This window comes from Procambarus clarkii, chromosome 45 (genome assembly GCF_040958095.1).
Source record: "Procambarus clarkii isolate CNS0578487 chromosome 45, FALCON_Pclarkii_2.0, whole genome shotgun sequence".
Taxonomy (NCBI): Eukaryota; Metazoa; Arthropoda; class Malacostraca; order Decapoda; family Cambaridae; genus Procambarus; species Procambarus clarkii.
In genome coordinates, this window is record NC_091194.1 from 17,784,092 (window position 1) to 17,809,009 (window position 24,918).

Genomic DNA, 24,918 nt, shown 5'->3' on the forward strand with positions numbered 1-24,918 from the left:
CACACAGGTACTCTGGGGCACACAGGTACTCTGGTGCACACAGGTACTCTGGGGCACACAGGTACTCTGGGGCACACAGGTACTCTGGTGCACACAGGTACTCTGGTGCACACAGGTACTCTGGGGCACACAGGTACTCGGGGGCACACAGGTACTCGGGGGCACACAGGTACTCTGGTGCACACAGGTACTCGGGGGCACACAGGTACTCGGGGGCACACAGGTACTCGGGGGCACACAGGTACTCTGGGGCACACAGGTACTCTGAGTACTCTCACCTCAGGAGGCTGGGCTGGCGGGGTTGTGTGTATTTTATACAGTCACAAAATACAAAATTATACAGTCATAAAACACCAAATACACACACACACTTAGCGGCTTAACTCTCTATTGCTTTAGGGTAAACCACACTTCACAGGAGGAATCAAAAGTAAATCCCAGAGAAGTAAATCCCACAGGGGTAAATCCCAGAGAAGTAAATCCCACAGGGGTAAATCCCAGAGAAGTAAATCCCACAGGGGTAAATCCCAGAGAAGTAAATCCCACAGGGGTAAATCCCAGAGAAGTAAATCCCACAGGGGTAAATCCCACAGGGGTAAATCCCAGAAAAGTAAATCCCACAGGGGTAAATCCCAGAGAAGTAAATCCCACAGGGGTAAATCCCAGAGAAGTAAATCCCACAGGGGTAAATCCCAGAGAAGTAAATCCCACAGGGGTAAATCCCAGAGAAGTAAATCCCACAGGGTAAATCCCAGAGAAGTAAATCCCAGAGAAGTAAATCCCACAGGGGTAAATGATCTCATATCATCCAAATTTCGCCAATTTATGACACTCGTTGCGACACCATTTAGTGCCGACACAAACAGGCACTTCAACCGCGCAAACAACTTGCCAATGAATGATGAATGACACCAAAATGTTGTCTTCAAAGTTTGCAACAACTGAAATGCCTATTATAAATATTGTGACGCAAAAAAATGTTGTTTTCCTTATTCTAAATACCAGAGCAGTAAATATAACAATATTATAGTTAATATTAATACAATTTATTACATTTAACGGTCGTTTCAAATTCATATTTCTCTAATTCAATCTCACTTCGCCAAATCAATTTCACTTCGCCAATTCGCGCTGTTACCTAGCAGTAAAACAGGTACCTGGGTGTTAGTCAGCTGTCACGGGCTGCTTCCTGGGGGTGGAGGCCTCGTCGAGGACCGGGCCGCGGGGACACTAAAAGCCCCGAAATCATCTCAAGATAACCTCAAGATAACCCCCACCAACGCACAAACACACCCGTAGCAGCGAAAGCAAGGCCACTTTAGCCTTTGCTAAGAATTGGTACATTTTTTGTTTTTCTACATCCATTCCAGTACGCGATTTTTCCAGGGAACAGCTGCGTAAACTGGCGTATATGGTCGCTATGTTAGGTCCTCCAGAACACTGGTGGTTACCCAAAATGGCCGCTGACACACTTTAAAATACATTATAATAACAGAATCTCCTTCCAGGTGTGTGTTATGGAAGAATGTCTTAAATAATATACTTAAATAATATCATCTATATATAGCACATTATCTCTCTCTCGATATTATATATATATATATATATATATATATATATATATATATATATATATATATATATTAGTATATTTTTTGGTAGCAGTCTTTCCTGTAGACATATTTTATTAAATATGACCGAAAAAGTAAGATTAATAATTCTAACACGAATTTTCTCAATATTTCTTATGTTTCTTTTTACTGTCGATGGTAATTGAAAAATCAGTTCTCCAAAATTCATATTAATTTCTAGTCTGACGCGACGCTTGAACGCGTTTCGTAATAACTTATTACATTTTCAAAGTCTTTGGTTTACACACACACACCTGTAACCTGAAAACACTTAACAGAGTTGTACTAATTCTAACGCTGTTGTTGTTGTTGTTAAAGATTTAGCTACTCAGGACGAAGTGTCCATGTAGCACGGGCTATGGTGAGCCCGTAATTGAGTTTGGTTATACATGATAACCTTTTTCCTGTGATATTTGGGTCTAAGTTTAAAATGGAGGAGAGGACTTCTCCTTTTTCCCTGCTTATTTATCGCTTCTGTTTTAGTGCACTGGTTTTAATCTTGTTTTATTAACATTATCTTGGTGGCGGATGCTCACTAATGAGTCCCATTCCTCAACAGCTTTTCTAATCATTGTAGTCGCGGTGGAATGTGCACCTACTGCAGCTGCTGTCGTTGGATTAATGTTAAGTTTGATGCGCAGGGCTTCAGAAGCTTCACATTCCAGTAAGTAGTGCAATAGTGGCGCCTCTGCTTCTGTTCCACAGACATGACATTCTTTAACTATTGGGTTTATTACCTCCCAGCAGCACTTGTACCCAAGTCTGTGTCTGTGTGTGGCTACTGCAATGTCTCTGGATATATTTTTGCCAGGCTTGAAAGAGGAGTAACCAGTGGCTTGTTCGTGCCATATCGCAGTGGATCTTCCTTCCGCTACTTTGGCTCTGTGGCGACTTTTGATAGTTGAGAATATTTTCTTCTTGATTTACTTCTTTATCTGTGAGAAACTTGGAGGTATTTGAACCTGTACAACAGGTAGAGCAGTGGCAGTTTTTGCTAGTTAGTCTGCCTTTTCATTACCATCTATGTCAATGTGACTTAATATCTAATTTAGGGTGATTGACAGCCCTCGATTATGGGCTTCTTTTCCTATATGTTGGATTTCTGTGATGAGTTGTATATTATCTCTGTGCTGACTGGATAACGATGCCTGGAGCGAAGTTTTAGAGTCTGTATGAATGATGATATCATGTAAATTATTCTCAATTGTATAGTTTATTGCCTCCTTCAGGGCATATCTAACGCTAAACAGCTTGTCTTATATACTCGCATTTGGGTGAGGTGATATGTTGAAACAGTTTTGGATGAGGTGAACAAAATTTTGACCAACACAAGACAGAACACGGTTCAATGGGTATAAATTGGATAAGTGAAAGGGAAGAATGGAAGTAACTGCAAAGGGCCTATTGGCCCATACTTCCTCTTGATGCTTCTATATTGGAGCGGAGTCTTGAAGTGGGTAGAATATAGTTGTGCATTAATTGGCTGTTGATTGCTGGTGTTGACTTCTTGATGTGTAGTGCCTCGCAGATGTCAAGCTGCCTTCTATCGCTGTATCTATCGATGATTTCTGTGTTGTTTGTTAAGACTTCTCTGGTAATGGTTTGGTTGTGGGAACAGATTATATGTTCCTTAATGGAGCCCTGTTGCTTATGCATCGTTAATCGCCTGGAAAGAGATGTTGTTGTCTTGCCTATATACTGAGTTCTTTGGGGCTTACAGTCCCCAAGTGGGCATTTGAAGGCATAGACGACGTTGGTCTCTTTTAAAGCGTTCTGCTTTGTGTCTGGAGAGTTTCTCATGAGTAGGCTGGCCTTTTTTTTTTTTTTTTTTGGTTTCATAGTAAATGGTCAATTGTATCTTCTGATTTTTGTCTGTAGGGATAACGTTTCTATTAACAATATCTTTCAGGACCCTTTCCTCCGTTTTATGAGCTGTGGAAAAGAAGTTCCTGTAAAATAGTCTAATAGGGGGTATAGGTGTTGTGTTAGTTGTCTCTTCAGAGGTTGCATGGCGTTTCACCTTCCTTCTTATGATGTCTTCCACGAAACCATTGGAGAAGCCGTTGTTAAATAGGACCTGCCTTACCCTACAGAGTTCTTCATCAACTTGCTTCCATCCTCAGCTGTGGCTGAGAGCACGGTCGTGTGTAAACTAAAGTCTTTGAAAATGTAATACGTTATTACGAAACACGTTCAAGTGTCGCGTCAGACTAGAAATAAAAATGAATTTTGGAGAATGGATTTTTCAATTACCATCGACAGTAAAAAGAAACATAAGAAATATTGAGAAAATTCGTGTTAGAATTATTAATCTTACTTTTTCGGTCATATTTAGCAACATTATATATATATATATATATATATATATATATATATATATATATATATATATATATATATATATAGTTTTTGTTTTTAAAAATTATCGCAACCAGCATATTTTGTTTAAAAATATACAGCATATAAAAATAGTTATTATAACATATATACACCATCTCACCACAACATTTTCACATACAGTGTTGTCCTCTCTCCACACACACACACACACACACACAACACACAACACACACACAACACACACACACACACACACACAAAACACACACAACACACACACACACAACACACACACAAACACAACACACACACAAACACAACACACACACAAACACAACACACACACAAACACAACACACACACAACACACACACACACACAACACACACACACACACACACAACACACACACACACACACAACACACACACACACACAACACACACACACACACACACACACACACACACACAACACACACACACAAACACACACACACACACACACAAACACACACACAACACACACACACACACACACAACACACACACAACACACACCCACACAACACACACACCCACACAACACACACACACACAACACACACACACACCACACACACACACAACACACACACACACACACACACACACACACACACACACACACACACACACACACACACACACACACACACCACACAACACACACACACACCTGCACGGTGTCAAGGAAGCGGAGTAACTCAAGGAATGTTTCATCTGCCACCACAGGTGCAGGAGAAGCGAGGAGCACCAGCACGGGGCTTCACCGTCAGGGACCTGCTCCAGCTGCACGATGCCCCCACCACCTGCCCTGGTAAGTCCCCCCCACACACACCTGTAAGTCAGTAAGTCTCCCACACACACCTGCCCTGGTAAGTCCCCCCACACACCTGTAAGGTAGTTAATCTCCCTCCACACACCTGTAAGGTAGCAAGTGTCCCTCCACACACCTGTAAGGTAGTTAATCTCCCCCCACACACCTGTAAGGTAGCAAGTGTCCCTCCACACACCTGTAAGGTAGTTAATCTAACCCCCACACACCAGTAAGGCAGTAAGCGTCCCCAACACACCTGTAAGGCAGTAAGCGTCCCCCACACACCTGTAAGGCAGTAAGTCTCCCCCCACACACCTGTAAGGCAGTAAGCGTCCCCCACACACCTGTAAGGCAGTAAGTCTCCCCCCACACACCTGTAAGGCAGTTAGTCTCCCCACACACCTGTAAGGCAGTAAGCGTCCCCCCACACACCTGTAAGGCAGTTAGTCTCCCCACACACCTGTAAGGCAGTAAGCGTCCCCCCACACACCTGTAAGGCAGTTAGTCTCCCAACACACCTGTAAGGCAATAAGCGTCCCCCCACACACCTGTAAGGCAGTAAGTCTCCCCCCACACACACCTGTAAGTCAGTAAGTCTCCCTCCACACCTGTAAGGCAGTAAGTCTCCTCCCACACCTGTAAGGCAGTAAGTTTCCTCCCCCACACACCTGTAAGGCAGTAAGTCTCCCCCGCACACCTGTAAGGCAGTTAGTTTCCCTCCCCCCACACACACACCTGTAAGGCAGTTAGTCTCCCCCCACACCTGTTAGGCAGTAAGCCTCTCCCACACCTGTTAGGCAGTATGCCTCCCCCCACACCTGTAAGGCAGTAAGCCTCCCCCACACCTGTTAGGCAGTATGCCTCCCCCCACACCTGTAAGGCAGTATGCCTCCCCCCACACCTGTAAGGCAGTAAGCCTCCCCCACTCCTGTTAGGCAGTATGCCTCCCCCCACACCTGTAAGGCAGTATGCCTCCCCCCACACCTGTAAGGCAGTATGCGTCCCCCCACACCTGTAAGGCAGTATGCCTCCCCCCACACCTGTAAGGCAGTATGCCTCCCCCCACACCTGTAAGGCAGTATGCCTCCCCCCACACCTGTAAGGCAGTATGCCTCCCCCCACACCTGTAAGGCAGTATGCCTCCCCCCACACCTGTAAGGCAGTATGCCTCCCCCCACACCTGTAAGGCAGTATGCCTCCCCCCACACCTGTAAGGCAGTAAGCCTCCCCCCACACCTGTAAGGCAGTAAGCCTCTCCCACACCTGTTAGGCAGTATGCGTCCCCCCACACCTGTAAGGCAGTAAGCCTCTCCCACACCTGTTAGGCAGTATGCCTCCCCTCACACCTGTAAGGCAGTAAGCCTCCCCCCCCCCCCACTCAACGGGGCCGAGCGGACAGCACGCTGGACACGTGATCCTGTGGTCCCGGGTTTGATCCTGGGCGCCGGCGAGAAACATTGGGCATAGTTTCTTTCACCCTGAATGCCCTTGTTACCTAACAGTAAAATAGGTACCCGGGAGTTAGTCAGCTGTCACGGGCTGCTTCCTGGTGTGTCTGTAGTGTGAAAAAAAAATGAAAAAAAGAAAATGGAAATAAAAATGTGAAAAAAGACTCAGCACTGAGAGTCTGCTTCTGTCTCAGCGGCAGCCTTACCTCACACCTCAGCGCCCCCTGGGGGAGGGGGGGGGGCAGAATGTGCTGTCTTGAAGCAGGTTGTTAGAGCCTTTAAACAAGCGGGTGTCAACAACCCGTTCTCCCTTAAACTGCCACTTAAAAGTCTTACAGAGACTCGGTGGTCAGCGTCGGGGCGCTGATATAGTGACCCCCAAATAATACACAACGCGGCGTTTTTATTTCGTACGAGTTTCCTTGTCGGAGGGACAGGAAGCCTGTGTATGTATATGTTACCTTAGGCTTGTCTCGAGGGCTGACAGCCCTAGACTGCTGTAAACGCGACCATGATTAACGAAAGATATACAGGTTTCGTAACAGGTTTTGTAGCTGCCTTATGAATGGTAACCTAGACTGTTGCGAGGACCGTAGCTAGATAAGGAGCAGTGTAACACAGGGATCAGTAAACAGTGTTAATCTTAGCATATGATCAAGCTTTACTTAAGGAAGTAGTAAGTTATTTCAAGTCAGTATGTAGAAGTTAGCAAGGTAGATAGTGACTAGAGCTGGCGGCTCAGGGGCGGCGTGGTGGGTGACCTAAACACGCTATACAACAGCTGCTATACCTAAATGGCTTTTAGAGTTTAACCCCAGAAAATGCAAACTTATGAGAAAATATGCGGAAAAGGCAGAAAAGTGAGGGAAAAAATTGGTAAACAAGAGATGACAGGTTAGGCAAGACCCACACCAGCTCTCCCTTGTGTAGGCCACATGACTCTTGCTCATCAACGGTGTTAATGAAACTATAGTGTAGAATATGTGTACACATCTTCCAGGGTGTATATACACAGTGAGGTGTACCCTGCTGCTGATTGATTGATTGATAAAGATTAAGCCACCCAAGAGGTGGCACGGGCATGAATAGCCCGTAAGTGGTACAATTTTTTTCTCTCAGTATTCTGAGGTTGCATTTAACCATCAAGCTGTTATCGTGGGGGAGGATACTGCTTCACAGTCTTTATGAGGGTGTCCAACTGCTGAACACCTTTGTTGACCAGGAGAGTGGCTGTGTTGATGGCTTCAGGGTGGCCACTGCATGATTCAGGAACTCTTAAAGCTCTTCTAAGGTCATTGGTTGCTTCACATTCCAGTAGATAGTGAAGTAATGGCTTTTCTGTGACAGTTTGGCAGAAGATGCACTCTCTCTGTCGGGGTTCACCAATCTCCCAGTTGCATCTGTAACCTAGACGTAGTCTATATAGCCTAACTGCTATTTCCCTGTGGATTCCTTTTGGGATATTTAACCTTTCTAATTTGGTTGCCTGAAGATACCATGTTGCAGATGGCGAACCTTCAGCTATTCTCTGGTGCAGGTAGGCTTTGTTGAGATGTGAGAGTTTTTTGGTGATGATGTTTTTTATGTTCTCTAGGCTGGGTTGTTCTCTAGGCTGGGTTGTTCTCTAGGCTGGGTTGTTCTCTAGGCTGGGTTGTTCTCTAGGCTGGGTTGTTCTCTAGGCTGGGTTGTTCTCTAGGCTGGGTTGTTCTCTAGGCTGGGTTGAATTGTTTTTTGTATCACTGGATGACGAGTTGCCAATTTAGCAATTGCATCGGCTTTTTCATTTAATGGGATTCCAACATGGGCTGGGATCCAGTTTAAAGTTATGTTGAGTCCTTTGCCTTTAGCGACTGCTCCAAGATACAAAATGGTGGTAATTATTTCCACATTATCTTTCCACTGTTTTTGTCCTAGTATTTGAAGTGCAGCTTTTGAGTCTGTGTGTATGATTGCATTTTGTGTTTTATGCAATCACATATGCGAATGCCTGTTGTATGGCGAACAGCTCAGTTTGGGTTGATGATACTAGTCCTCCCAGTCTCCAATATGCCTGTACGCTGGTCGTGCAAAGAGCAGCGCCAGCACTCTCATATTCTGTGTCCACCGATCCGTCTGTGAAGATGTGGGTGGCTCCTGCTACTGCTATGCTATACATTTGCTCTTCTATTATGCGCCTTAGGATTGTCGGATCATAGGCAGCCTTTTTCATTGGGAGACTTTCTATTACTATTTTGAAAGTAGGCTCTTCCCACGGTGGGGAAGGAGTGTAATTTGGGTGTGGATGATCACCCTCTCTATCAAGAATCATGTTTTTTAAATGTAGTCTGTTTAGGACTTTTCCTGCTCTTGCAACCCAAGAGTTTCCATTGTTTTGGCCTAGTCCAACCACCAAGGCCTGCCGTACTGGGATTGGATCAGAAGAAATAATTATCTTACTGATAATTGTAGCTGTCCTTTGTGATATTCTTTCTTGTAGAGAGGGCAAACCCGTCTCCAGTCTAAGAGTTTCAAGCCTGGTCCACATGGGGGCTCCCAGTGCAGCTCTCATAGCATTGTTTTGGGCAACTTCAAGCTTTTCTACTGTTGGTGTGATAGATTTGTGAGTGCAGGTGCGGCATAATCGATCACTGATCTGACTGCCTGTACATAGTATGTGCGAAGGACTTGCAGATTGGCTCCTCCAGAAAGGGAGGTTAGCGACCTGAGGATTGCCGTCCGGGCCGCAGTTCGCTCTCTCAAGTATGTGACCTCAGCATTAAAATTCATGTGTGTGTCCAGGATGATTCCTAGATACTGATAGGTGTCGACCCATTCTATTGGTTAACCCTGTACTGTGAGTTGGATGTTGGGCTTCGCTATTTTTATTGGCATGGCCTTTGACTTTGAGGGGTTGAGTTTGATCCCAATCTGTTTTGCCTCTTTACTGATGCAGTCTAAGCATTTGGGTGCAAAGCACGCCGCATCCCTTCCTTTTATGATGATGACAAAGTCGTCCGCGTAGTTTAGCAGCCTGCAGTGATGTGGGAGTTTCAACCTCATTATTCTTTCCATTAAACAGTTGAAGAGAAGAGGGCTGAGAATACCTCCTTGCGGTGTACCATTTTCATGTCTTTTGTACTCAGAGACTGTGCCATGAAGTTTTACTCTTGCTTCTCTGTTTATGAGACAGTTTTTGGTCCAGGAGAGCAGGTTGCCTCTGACCTCTTTGTCAATGAGGCAGCAGAGAATAGCTGGGGTGCTAGCCAGTTCAAAGGCTTTTTCGAGGTCCAGGAATATCAGCATTCCTGGTCTGTCAATCAAGTGGGCTAACAGAGTTGTAATACATTCCACTGTGCCAACCCCTCTTCTATAGGCATACATATCATGGTGCAGTTTAGGCATTTTCCACTCCAGTCTGTTGAGTGCCATTCTGTCAGCCGTCTTGGCTGCACAGCTTTGGAGAGAGATGGGCCTGGGATTAGCTGGATCTTTGGGTTTTGGGATCGGCACTATGTCTGCTCTATTCCAAGCAGAAGGTCTAGTTTGAGAAGTCCAGGCTAAATTAATTAACCTTAGGTATGCAGCGTCTCCCTCTGGGTCGAGGTTTCTAATCATTTTATAGGTTATTTTGTCGGCTCCAGGAGATGTATCCTTGGAGTTTTTCTTAGCCCGATTGAGCTCATCCAGTGTGAAGGGGGCATTAGTGTCAGAGACTTCTTCACATGCTGTAAGGATTCTGTGCCACCTTTCTTCCTCTAGTCCGGTCTGTACTGTTAATACATCTGGTGGAAGTTGATTGCTGGCTGCTCTCTCTGCAAACCTGGTTGACAGTACTTCGGCTTCCTGTTGAGGATCCTTGGGGTGTGGAGCTTTAGGTGTTTTATTCCCTTTGGCCCGGTGAATTTGCTGCCACATCTCCCCGAGAGAGGTGTGTTCATTCAGGTGTGAACACCATTCCAGCCACTTTTGTTCTTTTATTTGTCTGGTCTCTCGATGTACATGCTCCTTGACCTCACAAAGTAAGATCCTGTTGCGGTCACTTGGCTGCTTTTTGTATAGCTTTCTTGTTCTAGTGAGTCTATGGTTGAGTTCTTTGACACGTTCGCAATAGTACCAATGATCTTTATGGTGTCCGGTGGACTGTTTTTTCAGTGGGATTGAGTGGTTGGCTGCACTTTGAATCGCTTTGACAAATTGTTTTGCCTGATTAATGTCTTCGGGAAGATCATAGTTTCTTTGCCACTCTGAAATGAGGTTTTGAAATCGGTCCCAGTTTGCTAAAGCAAAGTTCCAGGCTTCAGATGGAGGCGGAGGTGGGGTGGGTAGGTCTAACTGAAGATCAATTTGGACCCCATAGTGGTCGCTTGTGAGTGTGGGCTCAACTGACCATGTTGCTGCATCTCTTAGGGAGGCTGAAACGAAGGTTAGGTCTAATCTGCCTCCTTGGATGTGGGTAGGTTCATTCTTGTTTAGGATTTGTATTTCTGGAAGCTGGTCCAGTAGATGTGTAATGTGAATGCCGGCTTCATTTGTTTTGTTCGAGCCCAGTGCCAATCGATGATGGGCATTAAAATCTCCACAAATGATTGTGTTTATTGTTGTCGCGTGTCCAAATAACACAGAGAGATCCACAGAGAGATTTCGGCTTGTGGAGACCTGTACACATTGAACACTTCAAGTTTGTCGTGTCTTAGCTCAATGGTGACTCCCATTACCTCTGTCCCTGCTCCACAATTGGGTGGGCTGGTTATGGATTTGGAGATCAGGTCACATTTTACATAGATTGCACATCCCCTGGATTGCCCATTGATCCATGGAAGGAAGAAGCCTCGATAGCCTGAGATTTTAGGTTCTAATCCGGCTCGAAGCAAGCTCTCCTGTAGTATCAGGATGTCTATGCCTTTGGTTGCTGCTATGCATTGCAAGTGTTGCAATTAAGTGCACAGTCCTTGCGCATTCCATTGCAGGATCTTTAGAATTCTAGGTTCTTGGAATGTGCTGATAATTCCGTGGTATCCATGGAGTCTGATGAACACGCCATGGAAGTTGCAATTGGGGTATAGGTTCTTAGTGGTCCTGAAATTGCCTCATCAATGTCGCTTTCCGACGAGCTGGACTCTATCTGCTTTTTATGGGGGTGTCTCCTGCCCTGCTGTCTTGACGGTGTGGATATTACATCTTCGAATTTTTTGAGCTTGTGCTCAATTGTCTTCCGAGTCTCTGTGGTTTGCTTGATTCCATGTGAAGACAGCAGACTTTCGATCAACTCAGTGACCAAAGTTTTGAGCATTGGCCAGAGAGCGTCCAGTTCAGTGGGAGCACTATTTAATGTTGTGCAGGTTGAGGGCCTAGTGGCTTTTAGACCCTTCTCGGTGGTAACTTTGGCACTGGAATTGCTACTTCTATTGGCCCCAGTGTGCTTGCTGGATGAAATGGGAGGCCGACTGCTTTGAACATGATTCTTGTGTCCTCCATCTTTCTTTTTGCCCTGTACTGTCTTCTCACCCTTCACCATGGCCGATGGTGAAGGGCCGTGTGCCCCCTCTTCCTGAATGGGTAGACCCCACGCGGTTTTAGTGGGCATGGGAGCTGGTATTCGTTTTGGTGGGGGTTTTCGGCTCCGCTGTGGGCGTGGTGGGGTTCGTTTGAAGCCTTTTGAGCCTTTCAGGGCATTTCAAGTTCCAGGCATGATGTGCCTTGGAACAATTTGGGCATTTTGCCTGAACAGGGTGGTTTGCCTTGAATTTATCAATACATGTTTTTGTATCATGGGGCTGGCTGCAGACTCCGCACCTCACTGGGCGTTGGCAGCCATCTTTGTGATGCCCAAATCTCTGACATCTAAAGCATCTTAGGGGTTCTGGGGTGTAAGGCCTGTGTTGGAACACCCCCCAGATTCCAAGGTCAAGTTTCTCCGGGATCCGTCCTCTTACTGTGAGGACTTGACGGGTTTCCTGTTTTGTGGTTCGTACTTGGCATCTCTCTGCTGACACCACATAGTTCAGCTTTTCGAGATGGCCAAGGGCCATATGCAAGGGATAGTGGAGGACAATGACTTTACTTATTTTATCCTCTGGTTTCAGTTCCTCACATTTTGCGTAATTTTTTAGAATCGTAGCGGCCGACTCGTCTTTAGGCCTCAGAATGTATTCTCCTTTGAGATTAGGTTTTGCTCTGACCTGGAGCTGGGGGTACTCTTTTTCCAGGTCCACTACAGTTGCGTAGGAAGACTTACCTTCCGTGTGCTGCACTTTGAAGACCGGAAACGTAGATCTAGTCTGAGGCGCTGGGACAGCTGGAGAAGCTGGAGAGATTAATGGGCGATGGGTCGTCATGGAGTGGCTTGTCCTGTTAGCCACCCTGCTGCTGCTGCTGCTTGGTGTATATACACAGTGAGGTGTACCCTGCTGCTGCTGCTGCTGCTGCTTGGTGTATATACACAGTGAGGTGTACCCTGCTGCTGCTGCTGCTGCTGCTTGGTGTATATACACAGTGAGGTGTACCCTGCTGCTGCTGCTGCTTGGTGTATATACATTCTCCAAGTATACTTCAACCATGGACAATGTTCAGGACTAAAGTATACTTGCTGGTGGGTCAGTGAACCTTTGAGGTGACCTTAAATTTCCGCCAGTAGTTGATAGGCCTTAATGACACTTTACAGGTCGATAGGCCTAAATAGGCCTCATGGCGAACACCAAATCGAATCTAGACAACAGAGTTTACTCAACACTAAAACAAAACAGCCCGTCCCGTCCTTACTGCTGACACCACCTGCAGGAGCACGAGTGGTGATGAGGGCGTGATGAGGGCGTGATGAGGGCGTGATGAGGGCGTGATGAGGGCGTGATGAGGGAGGAGGAGGCTGGCCCCCACAAACACACACTAAACACACACAAACACCTCTACCACCCTGCCTGCACCGCTGGTGTGATTGACTGGGGACGTGCACCCCTGGGAGTAAGGGGCGCTGAGAGAGAGAGAGAGAGAGGAGAGAGAGAGAGAGAGAGAGAGAGAGAGAGAGAGAGAGAGAGAGAGAGAGAGAGAGAGAGAGAGAGAGAGAGAGAGAGAGTGGGGGGAGGGGGGGGGGGAGGGAGGAGCCTGGTCTGCTCGTTCACTGGGAAAAATTTGCATTTCAAATGGCGAGGTTCGAGTGAGAGAGAGAGAGGGAAGTAGGGAAGTAGGGAGGGAGAGAGGGAGAGAGAGGGAGAGAGAGAGGGAGTGAGGGAGAGAGGGAGAGAGGGAGAGAGAGAGGGAGTGAGGGAGAGGGGCCTCGTGTAAGCCACAGTTTACAGGTATCCGGCTGGTTTAATGGGTCCTGATGATTGGTTTATATTGGTTCTGAGGGCGGCGTGTGTGTCTACACCTAACTGTGAAAGCTAGCCGGTTGGTTGAGTCCCAGCTCTTGGCCCACGGCTCTCACTCTTCAGTCGACGGGTGAGCGTTAACTCTTGGGGCTCCCTTGGGTGCCATCTCACCTGTGATTGGCCCTCCCCCCCGGCACTTACCAGGGAGAACAATGGCTTTTATGTCTCATGGACCCATTGGGATGTTTATGCCCCTCATTGTGGGCGTTTCTATGCCTCTGTCTGTCTTGTCGTCACACCTTGGTATCTTGTATATGGTGGTCATGTCTTCTCTGATTCCCTTGTGAGGTTCAGTTCATTTAATGTTTGTTATGAGATGGAGGCTGGTGAGTAGTTCCCTCCACCATGGAGGCTGGTGAGTAGTTCCCTCCACCACCACGTAACTGGCCTCTGGTCATGCCCCAACCACCACCCCGCTCGTTACCCAACCAACAGCACCCTACCTAGAGGTGCTTCCGGGGCTTAGTGTCCCCGCGGCCCGGTCGTCGACCAGGCCTCCTGGTTGCTGGACTGATCAACCAGGCTGTTAGACGCGGCTGCACGCAGCCTGACGTATGAGTCACAGCCTGGTTGATCAGGTATCCCAAGGGCAGTGTGGGCAGACAGCTTCATTCATTTACTTGTATTTATCTATGTATACAAGAGTCCTTACATTCCTGTACAGCGGTTTACGTAGCGCTTCCGGCAGGTCCATAATCCTAATATTCCCCGCAATACGACCCAGCCAAATCGTATAACAATCTTAGGTTGTTAACAATCTTTAACAATCATTAACTGCAAGAGATGTAATCCCTGAGGTTGGCGTATAGTGCGTACGTGGTCACCAACCAAGTTTACTCCAGAGACAGAACACGGCGTGATGAATCTTATTAAAAATTATTCTCATTAATTAAAATCTTATTAAAATGATTAATCAATCATTAACGAATCTTATAAAACTAATTTATCTACGGGGGCGACGACGACAAGTTTCCGGCCCGCGCTGAGGTCTTCCAAGACGTCTTATCTAACGCTGAGGTCTTCCAAGACGTCTTATCTAACGCTGAGGTCTTCCAAGACGTCTTATCTAACGCTGATGTCTTCCAAAACGTCTTATCTAACGCTGAGGTCTTCCAAGACGTCTTATCTAACGCTGAGGTCTACCAAGACGTCTTATCTAACGCTGAGGTCTTCCAAGACGTCTTATCTAACGCAGAGGTCTTCCAAGACGTCTTATCTAACGCTGAGGTCTTCCAAAACGTCTTATCTAACGCTGAGGTCTTCCAAGACGTCTTAACTAACGCTGAGGTCTATCAAGACGCCTTATCTAACGCTGAGGTCTATCAAGACGTCTTATCTAACGCTGAGGTGTACCAAGACGTCTTATCTAACGCTGAGGTCTATCAAGACATCTTATCTAACGGAGGCACTAAATACATCGCTGCTGTATGAACACTCAAAACATGACTTATACAACTCAGCGACTAATTTTATTCCGTGGTCCGGGACAGGCAGCCTGTGTGTGTGTGTGTGTGTATATATATGTGCTTTAGGCTCATATCGACGCTTCTCCCCCCCTAAAAAAAAGTCGACAACTGACCCCCCCACAGGATGCAACCCCCACAACAGTTGCCTAACCCCCGGGTACCTATTTACTGCTAGGTGAACAGAGGCATTAGGTGAGATGAAACGTGCCCAATCGCTTCTGTCACGCCCGGGAAGCGAGAACCTCATATATCAGGTGTTGGAACGGATACACATGTGTCGTTGCAGGACACATATAGGAGCAGGTGTGGTTTATAACGTAGGAAAACTTGCGTTGCTGTGGGAGGATGCTGTGGCAGGATGCTGTGGGAAGATGCTGTGACAAGATGCTGTAGGAGGCTGCTGTGGGAGGATGCTATGGCAGGATGCTGTGGGAAGATGCTGTGACAAGATGCTGTAGGAGGCTGCTGTGGGAGGATGCTGTGGCAGGATGCTGTGGGAAGATGCTGTGACAGGATGCTGTGGCAGGATGCTGTGGCAGGATGCTGTGGGAGGATGCTGTGGCAGGATGCTGTGGGAAGATGCTGTGGCAGGATGCTGTGGCAGGATGCTGTGGCAGGATGCTGTGGCAGACTGCTGTGGCAGGATGCTGTGGCAGGATGCTGTGGCAGACTGCTGTGGCAGGATGCTGTGGCAGGATGCTGTGGGAGGATGCTGTGGGAGGCTGCTGTGGCAGGATGCTGTGGCAGGATGCTGTGGCAGGATGCTCCTCTCCTGATGCACCACCACTCGTCAATCACTGACACATTCACCCAGGATTAAGCCCGTGTGCAGCTTGGAGTACTCACGGCAGCTTAGTTTAAAGTTAATAAACAGTTGATGAACTTCGGAGACCTTCACAACGTCCATCACTATATTATATATATATATAAATATACATATATATTAGACATATATATATACATATATGTCGTACCTAGTAGCCAGAACGCACTTCTCAGCCTACTATGCAAGGCCCGATTTGCCTAATAAGCCAAGTTTTCCTGAATTACTATATTTTCTCTAATTTTTTTCTTATGAAATGATAAAGCTACCCATTTCATTATGTATGAGGTCAATTTTTTTATTTGAGTTAAAATTAACGTTGATATATGACCGAACCTAACCAACCCTACCTAACCTAACCTAACCTATCTTTATAGGTTAGGTAGCTGAAAAAGTTAGGTTAGGTTGTCGAAAAAACATTAATTCATGAAAACTTGGCTTATTAGGCAAATCGGGCCTTGCATAGTTGGCTGAGAAGTGCGTTCTGGCTACTAGGTACGACATATATATATATATATATATATATATATATATATATATATATATATATATATATATATATATATATATATTATATATATATATATATATATATATATTATAAAATTATACAAAGTTTCGAACCTAAAGTGTTATAGGCCTTTAAAGAAAAAGGCCATAAATGTTCGATCCACAAAGATTAATCAGGTGTAGTGGACGTGGCATGTTGGGCAGTGTCTTCTATGTTGGCATCTTCACCTTCCCGTCGTGTTCTTACTCTCATGGTGGGTAGAGTGAATAGTTCCGTAGTTTGGGTGTTCATGGTAGGTTGTTCTATTCTTATGTGAATTGCCTCAAGAATTTGTAATCATCTTACATCTTGGGCTTTGTCTATTATACAAGAGTTTTTATTCAACATTTCTCTTGTTAGGGTGATGTCATGGGCTTGTCTCATGTGATTTTTTGCGGGGACACCGGATTGAAGATGGCATGTCAAAAGCCTCGTCAGCTTGGTCGACGTCATACCTATGTACTTAGATTGAAGGTTCAATCTAAGGGGGGTTCAATCGTGGGGGCAAGTGTACATGTATACAACGCTTGACTGCTATAAAGGGTTCTCCATCGGCTTCAGGCTGGTTTTAATAAGGAGGTCGGTAGTCTTCTTGGTTTTATAGTATTTGATTAAGTCTATGTTTTGGTTAGGAATTGTACTTTTTACTCCTTTACGGATTGCTGGAAGGATGTTCGTATTACAAATCAACCATGCACAGTGAACATTAAAAAGAACGAATAATGAAAGACATAATCCGTATATATATATATATATATATATATATATATATATATATATATATATATATATATATATATATATATATATATATATATGTCGTACCTAGTAGCCAGAACGCACTTCTCAGCCTACTATGCAAGGCCCGATTTGCCTAATAAGCCAAGTTTTCATGAATTAATATATTTTCTCTAATTTTTTTCTTATGAAATGATAAAGCTACCCATTTCATTATGTACGAGGTTAATTTTTTTTATTGGAGTTAAAATTAACGTAGATATATGACCAAACCTAACCAACCCTACCTAACCTAACCTAACCAATCTTTATAGGTTAGGTTAGGTTAGGTAGCCGAAAAAGTTAGGTTAGGTTAGGTAGGTTAGGTAGTCGAAAAACAATTAATTCATGAAAACTTGGCTTATTAGGCAAATCGGGCCTTGCATAGTAGGCTGAGAAGTGCGTTCTGGCTACTAGGTACGACATATATATATATATATATATATATATATATATATATATATATATATATATATATATATATATATATATATATATATTTATATATATATATATATATTTATATATATTTATATATTTATTTATTTATTTATTTTACATATTTAAACAGTGACGCTAAAGTGTTTTGGTCATTTTAGGCAACATTTTCTTAGCTGAAAAATACAAAAATAATTACAGGCGGAGCTGAGAGCGCTCCTTGGCGCCAAAGCAGCGGTGGCGTCACCACCTGGTGGCTGCCAGCCCCTGGCACCACCTGCCACACCCACCGCCAGATGGCTCCTCTTTGTACTCCTCGGGCCCAACCATGACTCGAAAATTTACGCCGCAAATCGTTAATATTCATATTTTTTGTTTACGATTAAATCGTCATTATTGTTGATAGTGAGAGTGGGAAGCCAGCGGGGCTATTAGGGATGTGTATTATGGAATGAATTGTTTACACTTGGAGCGTGGGAGACAATGGCGCCTGCCTGAGTGCATATATGATGACTTATCATCAATAGGGCGATGATTATGCGCTTCTCTAAATTAGGTTAAATGATTCGGCACAACGACTGTGTTGAGGCTGACTAACCAGGTGTTCTCTTTCTCCCTCCGGCAGATGCTGTTGACGATGACTCTCCCCCCGAGGTGCCCGCCAGCCCTGACGCAGGGCCGCAGAGCGCTGTGCAAGCCGCCGCAGACTCCACTGAGCAGGCCGCAGCCGTCCTCACCCCTCCCGACGAAGACATGGAAGCTCTCGAAGTCGACGACTGCGCCGAAGAAGACATGGAAGCCTCAGGTCGCAAGAGGAAGCGGCGGATCCTCTTCAGCAAAGCGCAGACGTACGAGCTGGAGCGACGGTTCCGCCAGCAGCGCTACCTGTCGGCGCCGGAGCGGGAGCACCTGGCCTCCCTCCTGGACCTCACTCCCACCCAGATCAAAATCTGGTTCCAGAACCACCGATATAAGACGAAGAAGATGATCCGCGAGCGAGGGCTGGAAGGCCCGCTGCCGCCGCTTGGTTCCAGTTTGGGATCGTTCTCGCAGTCTCTGCGGTGTCTGGCGCCCATGGCGGCGCTCACCCGCACAGACAACACCATCACCTCTCCAGCACACAGACTTCCAGACTACCTCCTTCCAGGCGACAGAATCCCGGGCCTGGAATGTCACGCCCCTCCGCTCCTGCCTCTAGGACTCCACCATGCGCAGTTTCCTGGATTATTGCCTTTTCTACCCGTCTGTCCCTTCCCTCCGCCATCCCTGCCCACATCCTCTCTCCTAGCCCAGGCCACTAACCCCTTGCGGGCCTCCCTGACATCCCTGGCGTCCCTGACCTCACCTACGACCTCCCTGACATCCTCCACCTCACCATTCGTGCCTCCGACGTCCGTCGCAGAGGCCACGACGCTCTCCTCCGCCTCCAGAAGCGCGGCGGAGGCGACGCAAGAACTGACCAGAGTGTTGTCGCTGGCACGACCGACCTCCCTGAGGGCGGAGGGCGTCTGCTGGTGAGCCGTGACCTCCAGCCCCTGGTCACGCTACATTACTGCTGACGCAACACAGCAGGTCACGCTGCAACACTGAGCGCTGCAACACTGCACGCTACGTCACGAGTCATAACACGATTCATGATATAATGCAGATAATGATTCCAAGTCTTGTGATACTGGAAGCTGTCACCGCCAGTATAGACACTTTATCTATTTTGATGGAGGTCCTGGAAACAGTCACTGCTGATGGAGATACTGGAAGTTCTCACTGTTTATGGAGATTCTGGAAGCTGCCGGCGGAGCGAACATTGATTCCCCGCACAGGTCAGAGCACAGATGTACTCAAGTATCCTCCAACGTCACCAACCACACAGATCTCCAACACTCAACTTCAGTATCATATTCGGTAAATCTGAGTCCTCGGAGACGTCTTTGAGTTCCAGGAAATGTCACTGAGTTCCAGGAGACGTCTCTGAGTGCCAGGAAACTCGGATCATCAATAAGATTAACTCGAGGATTTAATCCCAGCCTCCATACAGCATCATCTGCACCTCCGAGCACCATCTTCAAAGAACACCTCCATTTTGCACAATTCTAAAATAATTTCTAAGTCGCCGCTCCAAGAGGCGCCATCGGCTACAAGTCGCTAAGTCCCACAGACCCTAAGGGGGTGCCACAGGCTCTAAGGGGTGCCACAGGCTCTAAGGGGCACAAATGGCTGTATGGGACACCAGGGGCTTTAATAAGGACCACCATTAGCAGCCAATGCTCGTCCAGTGAGAATGATCCGATCATTCTTATCTCTTGAGGATGGTCAGTCCCTGTATCAAGCTTAGAGTCCCTGTGTCAAGTATGGAGTCCCTGTGTCAAGTATGGAGTCCCTGTGTCAAGTATGGAGTCCCTGTGTCAAGTATGGAGTCTTTTGATTATAATGAGCGTCACATATGGAGTGTTCATATTTTGGGTGGCTACTGACTGTGTGTCGAGCATGTGTCAAGTATGTGTCACGCACGTGTCCTCTGGTGACCAGTGTCAATCATCTCCCATGACAATGTTGGTAACCAGCAGAGAGCTGTTGTATGTGTGTGTATACATGTGTGTATACATGTGTGTGTGCATGTGTGTGTGTGTATGTACAGTAGATGTAAGATCTGTAGATTACCTTAATGAAAGTACAGTTTTAATTGGATCTTTATTTATCATTCCTCCTTATTGAGACGATTATATGTCGATTATATTGATTTAGGAGATTATATGTACCGCTCAAGGGTTATATGTACTGCTCAAGGGTTATATGTACCCCTCAAGAGTTATAAGTACCGCTCAAGTGTTGGGAGAAAGGTGGGTAGAGGACGAAGCCTACTACGCCTCTGCCAGGCGCAGTGTGGCTGGTGAGAGAAGCCTGCGAGACCGTTACATCCATCCTTCCATTACCCGGCTACACTCGTGGAGAAGTGAGTGTACTCACGCTGCGACGACCACTCACAGTTTCGTAAGCTGTATGGGTCAAGCCTCCACGCAGCTGTATGGGTCAAGCCTCCACGCAGCTGTATGGGTCAAGCCTCCACGCAGCTGTATGGGTCAAGCCTCCACGCAGCTGTATGGGTCAAGCCTCCACGCAGCTGTATGGGTCAAGCCTCCACGCAGCTGTATGGGTCAAGCCTCCACGCAGCTGTATGGGTCAAGCCTCCACGCAGCTGTATGGGTCAAGCCTCCACGCAGCTGTATGGGTCAAGCCTCCACGCAGCTGTATGGGTCAAGCCTCCACGCAGCTGTATGGGTCAAGCCTCCACGCAGCTGTATGGGTCAAGCCTCCACGCAGCTGTATGGGTCAAGCCTCCACGCAGCTGTATGGGTCAAGCCTCCACGCAGCTGTATGGGTCAAGCCTCCACGCAGCTGTATGGGTCAAGCCTCCACGCAGCTGTATGGGTCAAGCCTCCACGCAGCTGTATGGGTCAAGCCTCCACGCAGCTGTATGGGTCAAGCCTCCACGCAGCTGTATGGGTCAAGCCTCCACGCAGCTGTATGGGTCAAGCCTCCACGCAGCTGTATGGGTCAAGCCTCCACGCAGCTGTATGGGTCAAGCCTCCACGCAGCTGTATGGGTCAAGCCTCCACGCAGCTGTATGGGTCAAGCCTCCACGCAGCTGTATGGGTCAAGCCTCCACGCAGCTGTATGGGTCAAGCCTCCACGCAGCTGTATGGGTCAAGCCTCCACGCAGCTGTATGGGTCAAGCCTCCACGCAGCTGTATGGGTCAAGCCTCCACGCAGCTGTATGGGTCAAGCCTCCACGCAGCTGTATGGGTCAAGCCATCATGCAGCTGTATGGGTCAAGCCATCATGCAGCTGTATGGGTCAAGCCATCATGCAGCTGTATGGGTCAAGCCATCATGCAGCTGTATGGGTCAAGCCATCATGCAGCTGTATGGGTCAAGCCATCATGCAGCTGTATGGGTCAAGCCATCATGCAGCTGTATGGGTCAAGCCATCATGCAGCTGTATGGGTCAAGCCATCATGCAGCTGTATGGGTCAAGCCATCATGCAGCTGTATGGGTCAAGCCATCATGCAGCTGTATGGGTCAAGCCATCATGCAGCTGTATGGGTCAAGCCATCATGCAGCTGTATGGGTCAAGCCATCATGCAGCTGTATGGGTCAAGCCATCATGCAGCTGTATGGGTCAAGCCATCATGCAGCTGTATGGGTCAAGCCATCATGCAGCTGTATGGGTCAAGCCATCATGCAGCTGTATGGGTCAAGCCATCATGCAGCTGTATGGGTCAAGCCATCATGCAGCTGTATGGGTCAAGCCATCATGCAGCTGTATGGGTCAAGCCTTCATGCAGCTGTATGGGTCAAGCCTTCATGCAGCTGTATGGGTCAAGCCTTCATGCAGCTGTATGGGTCAAGCCTTCATGCAGCTGTATGGGTCAAGCCTTCATGCAGCTGTATGGGTCAAGCCTTCATGCAGCTGTATGGGTCAAGCCTTCATGCAGCTGTATGGGTCAAGCCTTCATGCAGCTGTATGGGTCAAGCCTTCATGCAGCTGTATGGGTCAAGCCTTCATGCAGCTGTATGGGTCAAGCCTTCATGCAGCTGTATGGGTCAAGCCTTCATGCAACTGTATGGGTCAAGCCTTCATGCAGGTGTATGGGTCAAGCCTTCATGCAGCTGTATGGGTCAAGCCATCATGCAGCTGTATGGGTCAAGCCTCCACGCAGCTGTATGGGTCAAGCCTCCACGCAGCTGTATGGGTCAAGCCTTCATGCAGCTGTATGGGTCAAGCCTCCATGCAGCTGTATGGGTCAAGCCCTCATGCAGCTGTATGGGTCAAGCCTTCATGCAGCTGTATGGGTCAAGCCTTCATGCAGCTGTATGGGTCAAGCCATCATGCAGCTGTATGGGTCAAGCCATCATGCAGCTGTATGGGTCAAGCCATCATGCAGCTGTATGGGTCAAGCCATCATGCAGCTGTATGGGTCAAGCCATCATGCAGCTGTATGGGTCAAGCCATCATGCAGCTGTATGGGTCAAGCCATCATGCAGCTGTATGGGTCAAGCCATCATGCAGCTGTATGGGTCAAGCCATCATGCAGCTGTATGGGTGAAGCCATCATGCAGCTGTATGGGTGAAGCCATCATGCAGCTGTATGGGTGAAGCCTCCATGCAGCTGTATGGGTCAAGCCTCCATGCAGCTGTATGGGTCAAGCCTCCATGCAGCTGTATGGGTCAAGCCTCCATGCAGCTGTATGGGTCAAGCCATCATGCAGCTGTATGGGTCAAGCCATCATGCAGCTGTATGGGTCAAGCCATCATGCAGCTGTATGGGTCAAGCCTCCATGCAGCTGTATGGGTCAAGCCTCCATGCAGCTGTATGGGTCAAGGCATCATGCAGCTGTATGGGTCAAGCCATCATGCAGCTGTATGGGTCAAGCCATCATGCAGCTGTATGGGTGAAGCCTTCATGCAGCTGTATGGGTGAAGCCATCATGCAGCTGTATGGGTGAAGCCATCATGCAGCTGTATGGGTGAAGCCTTCATGCAGCTGTATGGGTGAAGCCTTCATGCAGCTGTATGGGTGAAGCCTTCATGCAGCTGTATGGGTGAAGCCTTCATGCAGCTGTATGGGTGAAGCCTTCATGCAGCTGTATGGGTCAAACCATCATGCAGCTGTATGGGTCAAACCATCATGCAGCTGTATGGCCGTCTCTCTTCTCTTATTCTTGCTAATTAATTTATTTTTATATTTTGTATAAATATATGTAGGAACGTCTATTTTTATATAGCTATCCTAGACTATATGAAGGGGTTATATTCTGCTTAAGGTCAGCTATATGATTCTATAATACTTTTTTGCGACTATCCTATATTATATGAAGGGCTATATAGTTCCGTCAAGAGCTATAGGTATATGATGCTATGGCCCCTGGGCCGCCCTAGACTATATGAAGGGTTACATAGTGCTTCAAGAGCCAGCTATGTACCCTGGCCACATATGCAGGTACCCTATGGTACCCTATGTGTGTTGTATGTAGGATTTAGTAATCCTATGTGAAGGATTACATAGCCTGAGTCAGGAGTCACGTGATGCCAAAAACTCATCTTACAGAACGGAAAGGTGAGTTTTGATGAGTGAGATGAGGTAAGATGATGATGATGTTTTAGATTTAGCTACTCAGAACGAAGTGTCGTATGTAGCACGGGCTATGGCGAGCCCGTGAAAAAGATGAGGCAAGATGAGGGGCCTGGTATTATACCCATCACTCTCCTCACCTGACCCTTCACATCTTTACCACATGCTCCCATGTTATTTACAGAACCCAGGAACTGTACACACCTTACGGGCTATTCATGCCCGTGCCATCTCTAGGATGACTTAACCTTCATCAATCTGTACACACAGTGGTCCCTCAACTCCCCCCCCCCCTCTGACTCTACCTTCACCCTTCAGTAGTCATCTTCAACACAGTTGTTAATCAACTTAGATCACACACTCCGTGTCTCAGAAGAACGCGACATCCTCAGCTTCCATCAGATCTGATCAACTACATCTATTTCTATCTGGAGGAGCTGCATAGGGCTCCCTCCCGGCAAGGCTGCAGAGATAATGCCTCACAACTGCTGCCAACTCTACGCTACCCTGCCACCGCCTGCCATCCTGTCATCGACTACTGAGTGCAAATTGTATAGTAATTTCACAATGAAGGTTCCATCCCTTGAAAAAACAACTGGGAATGGTGATTTTTTAGAAAATATTAGTAATGCAAACCTTAATGTGGGGTTCTGTGAACCTCTGTGGGGCTCTGTGGAGCTCTGTGAGGCTCTGTGGGGCTCTGTGGGCCTCTGTGGAGCTCTGTGAGCCTCTGAGTCTCTGTGGGGCTCTGTGAGCCTCTGAGGACTGTGTGGATCTCTATTGGCTCTTTGGCACTGGATTTTACACAGGCTTGTATACGAATATCACGTTCGTATATGTATATATATGCCAGAATGTATATGTATATTGTATATGTATAAGAATTATATGTATATATGTATAAGAATGTATACAATTCTTATACATATATACTGTTTCAATTCTTATATGTATAAGAATTGAAACAGGAATTTCCTTAAATACTTTCGCATTTAATAAAATACGACCCTTCATCTTCAGACCCTTCTGAAGATGTATTATTAAATACGAAAGTACTTAAAGGAATTCCTGTTTCAATTTTTCCTGCGTGGTCTGACGCTGTCACATTTTTCA

The 24,918-nt window shown here is 46.8% G+C and overlaps 1 protein-coding gene across 1 annotated transcript in view; it reads left to right on the top strand.

Annotated features, from left to right (window-relative positions):
* Nucleotides 1-20,452, top strand: part of LOC123751758 (uncharacterized) — a 29,194-nt gene extending 8,742 nt beyond the window's left edge. Inside the window, exons 2-3 of the mRNA XM_045733839.2 lie at nucleotides 4,745-4,829; nucleotides 18,300-20,452. Coding sequence (XP_045589795.2) covers nucleotides 4,745-4,829; nucleotides 18,300-19,192 — 978 coding nt within the window. The 3' untranslated portion in view covers nucleotides 19,193-20,452. The remainder of the gene's footprint in view (nucleotides 1-4,744; nucleotides 4,830-18,299) is intronic.
* Nucleotides 20,453-24,918: the final 4,466 nt, after the last annotated feature.